This window comes from Homalodisca vitripennis, unplaced genomic scaffold (genome assembly GCF_021130785.1).
Source record: "Homalodisca vitripennis isolate AUS2020 unplaced genomic scaffold, UT_GWSS_2.1 ScUCBcl_9058;HRSCAF=17421, whole genome shotgun sequence".
Classification (NCBI taxonomy): domain Eukaryota; kingdom Metazoa; phylum Arthropoda; class Insecta; order Hemiptera; family Cicadellidae; genus Homalodisca; species Homalodisca vitripennis.
In genome coordinates this window covers 12492-21309 of record NW_025785174.1, presented here as the reverse complement: position 1 = coordinate 21309, position 8818 = coordinate 12492, and the positions used below count along the sequence as shown (strand labels likewise).

Sequence of the window (8818 nt, the reverse complement as noted above, 5' to 3'; positions counted from 1 at the left end):
TTATCATTGCTATCTTCAGCATTATTTGGAAAATACGATTGTGTAAACATTGTACTCCAAGGATCTGATGAGTATAACGGAAAGTTGGTAGAACAATTTGGCCTCGCTTCTTAAAATGTCACTTATGTGTTAACAGAATGTCGAGTACGAAGCTTTTTTTTATAATTCAAATATTAAGTGTACTGTTTTGATTTTTGCTGGGGGAACAAGAGCAGACATTTGAAAATAAACTTGAGGTTAGCCTATGGCACTTCGCTCTATTGGTAAAGGGCACTGCATCTGCGCGTATGCTATGTGGGGTCATGAACTTACCCATATCCTTTCAGTATAATTAGTAAAACTATAAAAAATACTAAAAACTGCAGTTGAAAGAAATAGCTGAAAAATGCAGGAAGTTAGCCGTGAGCAGAAGCTGTAGAGGAAAACAGTGCAGAATTGGAAAATGAAAATCGCGATTTGACCGCTGGCATTTGATGGAACGTGGCAGAAGAGATGGTCATCAGTCACTGGCGTTGTCACTTGCACTTATGTTGGTACAGGGGTAAAGGTGTTAGAGTTGCGATTTTGTCAAAACATTGCTTAGTGCTTATATAAAAAACAGCCACAACCCGTCAACTGTAAGGCTAACTTACTTGGAAGCAGTGGGGGAAATGGAAGTCGCAGGAGTACAAACTCTTTTTGGCCCCGCTCCAAAGAAAAATACAATATACAATACACTAAATTTTCTTGGCGATGGAGATAGTGCTATGGCTTTTGGTTCAATTGGTTAGATTATACCCATACAATGGTATAGAGATTACTACCAACTTGAATGTGTAGGCCACATTCAAAAAGCGGATAGGGGTCCCAGACTGCGAAAACTGAAAAGTAAACTGGTGCAAACAAAAAAATTATCAGACAGGAAAGAAAACCAATTGGTGGTAAAAATAGACTAACAGACTCAGTTTTATTGAATGTGTTACAATCCTATTATGGCCAGGCCATTGTGAAAGAATGTATTCATCTGTCACAGAGATGGAAGAAAGCCCATATGGGGCAATTTTTTTTCCATAAACATATCAACTAATGAGACGCCTCAGCATGGGCTATGTCCAAAAGAAGAGACACACCTGTGTGCAAAGATATGATAGATAATGACCCTCATCTACAAAAATGAAAAGCATAAGCTATGATCATACAAATAGCTTACCAGTCTGCAAATTATGACAGAAATTAAACCAATTTTTAGAGATCGTCTCTCAGATGAGAATTTGTTTATAAAAGTGGTATCTCACGGAACCATACATAGCTCTTCAGACAGAACGTAAACGAGAGCCTAAAACAACGTAGTAATCTGGAGCCTAGTATTCCAAAAAAACAGTTTTGTAGGTATTAGACACATTGGAAACTTGGGGTTTATGATGCCATAGCCTTCATTCACACCTAGGTACTAGTAACAAAAGTGTCAAGATTTTTTGGACTGTATGAAGATAAGACCTGGTTGTCATATGATTCTCAACGATGAAGGCCTTGGATGCGGCGAGAGTTTATGCGGCTAGACTAAAGCTAATTAACCGACTATGAAAGGAAAGCCTAGCGAGGGATGAAGAGGTTGCAGAACTAAGAAAATTAGAAGACCAGTATGAAGATAAGCCGCAATATGAAGGCTGGAGTATGTTTTAGAAGTAAGTCCTTAAACATCACAAATGTAAAGTTTATTACTAGTTTTTTTTCCGATTTAAACCGAAACTTTGCAATTTTATTTTACATATAAGGTAACATTTTTCTCAGGATCTACTTGAGATATTCTTTTATGAAATCTTTCAGAACTTGTTTCTATTAGGTTATCCCTGCCCATACCCTTCCCATCGTTTACTTCGTTTTCCCCCCCCTACCTCCCAATATCAACCCGTTCTTTATGTCTTTTCTTTGTGTTCCCCCAAGATCCCAATATCACATTTTAGACACAGGGAATTTAGTCCAATATGACCAATATATTTTTAGTTGTTATAGCTCTTAAATGTAAAAAAATGGAATTTTATATTTGTAAATATAGAAAAAAATTTTATAAATTTCCCACATTCAAATTGAAAATTATTAAAAAAAGCCCATGTTAAAAGGTGTGGTAAGTAAGCATAGAAAACTATTCGGGTAAAAAACTTATCAAACAATGTAACTTTAAAGATGACTGAGAAAATGTTTCCTTATGTTACTATTGAGTTACTATGGAGAAAATACCGTTTTCGGCCGGGTCCCCTTAATACATCACGTTTTGATTGTAATGCAATTTCGCCTATAATATGCTTACTGTTCAATCGTGTGCTTTTCCTTATTATCTTTTCGCATTTCAGATATGAGGTAGCTTTTGGGAAATTCTACTGATTCACAAAAAGTTTTTCTAACTTGAAAAATTTATTAAAAGAACAATGTTTCAATTTAAGCAAGAAGAAATTATGCAAAAATTATTTATTTTTTATAGAATACTACACGTTCATCACATATACACTTTTTAAGCTTACTAGACAACTATAGTTTACAAAACTATTAGGCCTATCCATTCAGACATAATTTTTACAGTGCACTATACACCGTTTCAAGGTAAAATGAATAATAAGCTTAGTACTCCTTTTTGATAGTCTTCATCTGTTGACTGACCTCTGTAACTGGATCAAACTGATTCCTTTAAAAACGAAATAAGGTTTCCCTCAGAGGCTACCTACTGAGCCGGGTATTTTATTCCGCTTTGAGAGTTTTAAAATTATAAATCATCATCATTTTAAAATTTGTTATTTTTACTATAACATACATCCAGTTTTCACAAATAAAGTATATTTATTCACAGTCTTAGTTTATCTATACAATTCATCTGTTCCGATCATTTTAATTCAGTTGAATAATATTCATTTAATGGAAATCTTTCTAGCTGCCAATCTTATTAACAGTACAACCGAATTTTCAGCCTAAATCATTACTTGTTCGAGTAGTCTAAAAAATGTTTGTTATGCCATATTGATTCTGATCTACTTCTTAAGATAACTTGTTAATTCTACCCTACATTGTTATTTTTGATATTTCATTGTTCCTTTTTCATTTTAAATATATTAATTGTATGTCATGTGGTTCTTTCAATTGTAATTGTGTTTTTACTACTTAATAATTATAATTTAATTAACGTAATCGTCAAGTTGTCATATATTGCTGCATTTGCCTCCATATGTTTAATTCTTCTATTCTGTATAATGTGGATCACAAGGATTTATATATTATATATATATATAATATATATATATATATATATATATATATATAAATGTATATATATATATACACACACATCCATACATTATTTAGGGAACAGAAAAGCTGATGATGATGTTATAATTTTCATTTTTATGAATTTTCACCCCTACAACTGACTGTTATTAGTTCATTTAATATGTACGAATAACATAAGCAACATTGAAACCATAGAATATATGTATTTAATAGATTTTAGATCTATGTTTTTATTTTTTGTTGAAAATTGAATACCATTTTGGTTGGATGGCCGTATATTAATTCCAAAACTATTAAAACTACGATACGGGTAAATCGAATGATACTATTCGCCTATTGATAGAACAAAAAATGTACTTTACCCCATGCAGTGCCTTCATATTGACGCCGGCACCATAATGCATGATACTTTCAAAGTCATATGGAAATCCGGTGTCCGTATTGTGTGTTATACCCATAGTCAAACCTTTTAGTCTCTGAAAAAAATAATATTATTATAATAATTAGATTAATATATTTAATTATTATATTATAATTAATTAATATATTATTAATTAATTATTAATTAATATTAATTTATTATTAATATTATTATTAATTAATAATTAATAATATTAAATTATTAATATACTAATAATTTAATATATCCAACTGTCAACAAAAAACCAGTTGGAGTTTTTGGTTTTGGGAAAAAACAGTTTATCGTTTCCTCAAGATGTGTTTTGTATGTTGAACCGTAGAATATTTTAATTTGCCCGATTTCAGACATAGTTTTTATTTGTTTGTTGCAAATTTAAAACATTTCGGTTCTGCCTATATGTATATTGTACATACAATTCGACTGTTCCCATTTATACAAATTTAATTCATGTAAATAAAAGTCGTTTGATCATTATTTGGTCTTCCGATCATACTATGTTAGTTTGGTTATTTAAACGCGTTATGACACAGATACGGCCAGATACAAAATAATTGTATCGTAAAAAGAAAGGGCTCTGTAGTGTAATGGTAGCACATTCACCCGGCAAGTGAGACATCCGGGATCGAGTTCCCGGCGGAACAAGTACTTTTTTGTGATTCAATGTTTATAAAAAATTGTATGTATATATTTAATATGTATATATATATATATATATATATATATTATATATATATATATTTATATATATATATGGTATACGTGTGTGTGTTAACCATATATATTTATTAACTGATTGATTACTAATTGTTACTAGTGAAAATTCCGACACTGTTGTCTGCAACCTCTGTTCTATAGTTTGAAAAAAATGAATGTAGGCCTAAATGTTTGGAGCTGATAGTATAGACTAAATTTGACCGAACTCGGGCAAATAATAGCTGTGAATGGAGAAACATCGGCGCCTTAACCGCTAATGTACATGAACTACTTCATATTACTGAAAATCTCTCTACCAGTTTCTTGACTTGCCTCTCGGTCATACGCTCCTGATTATCATAGGAGATTATAATGAAATGAAGGCATTGCTTTTGTTTTGAATTCTTTTAATAACAAATTATTATTGCTGATACATATTCTTTAATTGCATAAAATTGTGTTACATCCAATGAAAGAAAAATTTAAAAGACCCTTTTTTCATTCTAAGGTTAGGTATTTGTTTAAGGCTTTTCTCAATCAACACTGTTGAAGGAGCAGCTAAAATAAAGTTTATAAAAAATGAACTAAGAATATTTTATCCTTTGCAACTGCTTCAAATTAAAAATTAAGTGTGATGGAATAACGAGATGGTCTGTCTAAATTGAGAACTTTATCACGAAAATGACTTGTAGCGTTCACTTTGGACGTCACAATGTACCGGAGTCGGGTGTTGTGTGTCACCTGACTTTGCACTATCTTGTAAAATATCTCAAGTCAACTTTGGGTATAAATAGAGAATTTTCACATTGCAAACTAAATTTCAGCAGCTTCCATGATTTGTGTTTCCATTTAACATTACCGAGTTCAATTTAACATTGGAGTTTAGACTTTAATCATTGCTAACACCTGTTAACGCACAGTCATCTCATGCACCCATTTCAGTCGTTCTTCATTTACATGAACCTGCTTGAGTACTAAACTGACCACTCACCGTAGGCTTGTTTAGCCACCTTGACGAAGCAGTCTCTGTCCACCCGCTGCTGCTCGTGTATGAACCCGAGGGCATGCATCATCTCGTGGGGTATGGCGCCTTGGAAGCCGTTGTCGTTGAAGCACTCGTCTCCCAGGTTTATTACCTGCTCACCACCTTTACGTCCCACCAGAGAGTTGCACGTCTCCTTATGATAGAAGTGAAAAAACTTCACATAATCTTTCTGAGTGTGGCGTGGGACCCACTTCACAACAAGAGACATCAGAGAACAATTTTATCTTATCTTTTATTTTCGCCACTTGAGCTTCGGCTGAAAAATGGAAATTTCGAACGTTAGTGATGTATTGGTTGTATACTTACAACGTGAGTACGCCACAACATATGTTTCCTAACAGGCTTCGCTGAGGTTGCTTGCAAAATGTCAAATCTTTAGCTCATTTATTGCATTTCATTCTCGAGATCTGCGGGACAGATATGCATTCATACAAAAATGAAATTTGTCCAGCCTCATGATTGGTAGGTTTCTCTAAAGCTCACCCAATTATACAAACAGTGATAGTGCGATCAGATCGTATTCTAGTAAACTTCACCCAAGGCAGTCTTCAAGGAAATAATTTGAAGAGGAAGAACTTGTAGGTAAAGATACGACTACAGGGGAAAGGGCAAGTAAGGAGTGGATAGAAAATCTTTTAAGAAAAGCACTCACAGAGACAATATTGTGAAAATGTTGGAAAGGTACAGGATGCAGTGATTGTTTTTACAGTATTCATATAACACTGTTTATGCTCTCACAAACGTTCTGTAGATGAATTTATTATATAAAATACATAATATTTCGCTAAATTAAACGCTTATATTTTGCTACAGATTTGTTGTGTTTCTACGCATTGATTCCTTTCCGGATCCAAAGTTAGGTTGATCTATTTCGAAATTTACAATATCATCAACGTAATTACATAGATTAATAAAAGAAGTGTTGCAATCTTTAAATAAGTGCCCAGAGTAAATCTTTCAAGTATACATTCTGAAAACGTTATAAAAATATACATAACACTGTTATTGAAATAGTAGTTTTCATTACCAGGAACAAAAGTGGTTTTTTGGTACGCAATGCCGAGGTCGGAAATACTACTGTATTAAGAGCATAAAGACACTTTTTCTCCGTTTCATGAACAACGGTTTTATCATACGGAAAACAAAATTAAAACTTACACATTTTATTTAATTTTTATTACATAATAAATCAACATACTTCTATTTAGTTTAGAGCTGTGTGTTTATCGTTTACTTCTACAACGATAACAAAATTTGAAGTAAAGACATTGAACAACTTGCATTTTGCACCAGCTAACTTTATCTTATATATTTTATAAGATGACGAAAAAACCAATTTATGGGCCAAAGTAGGTACTAAACACAGCTGCTTTGATAAAACAAACATTTAAGCAGTACGATAAAACATATATTTAATTTGAACGCTTTCCTTAGAAAAAATATACTTAAAATAGTAAAATTTACGAATGTTCCTTATTAGTGCAACTGAGTTATAGATTGTTATTTTTCGTTTCACATCTGTATGTAATCAACAACTTAGTCCATGGTGTTACCAACCCAATGTATTGCCCTATACTTAGTTTACAACATTTTGAGGAAACTTACAAAATGAAGGATCAATCTCATAAGGAACGATTCCGTGAGTCCATCGTCGAGCCTTGTTCAGGAGAAAGCTGCGAGTCCCTAGTCCTGAAGTGGGAGAGATGGACATCTCGATAATATTTGTATCCACATCCGGTTCACTTTCACAGGACAAAAATGGACGTTTCGGTGTTGTTTTGTCCTAAAACAGTCAAGTTTAGAGCAGCAACTTTTTAACTGAATAAAAAGCTGAAAAGTGACAATCCAAGATGTGCAGGTAAACGTTTTAAGATTTTTGAAATTAAAATATGAAAATTTGCAGTTAGCATGACTTAAGTCTTTCGTAAACAGACGTTTTGGAAAGTATAGATACAAAAAATAAAATTAGGCAAGTTTAAAACTTACTCTTTGTCTAAAAAACAATTCCTTTTAAGACTAAAATGTCTTAGAAAACATATTTTGCCAGAGAACTTGACTTGTAACTTATTGGTTCTCAGAACATAGGCTAAATATCTCATTCCCCTCGAATTTTCTCCAGTGGTTAAGGACGTATATGTTTTATTGAGAGATATAAACTTATTTGGTGATACATATATTTTAAAGTAATAAAAAAAAGCTTTATACATTTTCAAGGGCCTGCTACGCAGTGCCACGATTTTCTAAACACACCCGCACATTCCAAGCAAATATAATCATTCTTTGGAAAATAGACATATTCCGAATTATTTATAGAGGATACCTTAGTAAGTCCTCAAGGCACTTCTGTCTTAGGTACCTCAACGCTCTGGGAATGCACACTAATGCTGTATTTACCTTTCTTAAAATTTTAATCACGTTCTCTTCCTATACTTTACGTAAACAATGTTCCAATTTTGAAAAATGAACACTATTTTAGTCATGGACGGAATCACCATTGCCCAGATTACGCTTAAAAATGATGTTGATTACTTAGTTATAAATTAATAACGCTGTAAAGCAGTAACCTTCAGCTGGAAACAAGCATTAAAAACTCATTTCACCTTTTACAGGCACTTATCAATCAATCTATATTACTGGATATCTTCATACTTGAGTTATTATTTTCATTACACCTTTTGCTTGATTGCCCTAATTCAAACTTTGGCGCAAATGTAATTACTGTTCAAAAAAATAACATTTTCATAGAATATGATAATTATTGTATATTAATACAGACTATCATCAAGCGTGATTAGCTCATGTACGTATGCGAAATTGAAATCATACCCAATGGAAGTGCCAGTCCCAGAGCCGGAAAGAGCAGTAGCAGATTCAATATATCAGCCCACATTTCTCTGTAAACTGTAACTGAATCAGATCCCGGACCGCTCACCCTACTTCATGTACTGATAAATGCTGTTTTTATACTGCGAACGCTTTGTCAACAGAACTAATTGTCAACAAAAGCATTGTCTTTCATCAATACCATAGTTTTTATTTCATTAATCGTTTCCACAAAGCGTATTTGCTACACATCAGTTTATGAACGGTTTCACATAATCAATTTCATGGTTTATTTCATATCTCAATAACTACTAATTCTCCGTTCTAATGCAGCAAACAAAATTATCTCCAATTAGTAACAGACATAAAAGATTGTTCACGAAGAACAATTATAGCCTATTGTTTATCTTATGAAGTCATCATGCCCACATTCGGAATAAAATTGCATGGATGCTTTGTCTCCTAAAAAATTAAAGAATGCCTTCAAAGTATGGAGTCTTAAGACGTATAAAAATCAAACAAATAAATGTGCATATAACTATGTATTACTCGATCCGTTATTCAAAATCGGTGGTGGATGC

The 8818-nt window shown here is 32.9% G+C and overlaps 1 protein-coding gene across 1 annotated transcript; it reads right to left on the bottom strand.

Moving 5' to 3' along the window:
* Positions 1 to 3584: 3584 nt before the first annotated feature.
* Positions 3585 to 8400, bottom strand: LOC124374566 (hatching enzyme 1.2-like). The gene is made up of 4 exons (XM_046832759.1): positions 8241 to 8400; positions 7020 to 7197; positions 5361 to 5670; positions 3585 to 3731 (listed from the first exon to the last, which is right to left on the bottom strand). The coding sequence occupies exons 3-4, from the start codon at positions 5620 to 5622 to the stop codon at positions 3673 to 3675; spliced, it is 321 nt and encodes a 106-aa protein (XP_046688715.1). The 5' UTR covers positions 5623 to 5670; positions 7020 to 7197; positions 8241 to 8400; the 3' UTR covers positions 3585 to 3672.
* Positions 8401 to 8818: the final 418 nt, after the last annotated feature.

What these genes read in the sequence shown, in the direction of transcription:
- LOC124374566 (XM_046832759.1), bottom strand. Translation starts at nt 5,622, where the DNA reads ATGTCTCTTGTTGTGAAGTGGGTCCCACGCCACACTCAGAAAGATTAT. An exon ending in GGTGGCTAAACAAGCCTACG is followed by an intron (nt 3,732 to 5,360) that starts GTGAGTGGTCAG and finishes TATTTTTTTCAG; the next exon opens with AGACTAAAAGGTTTGACTAT.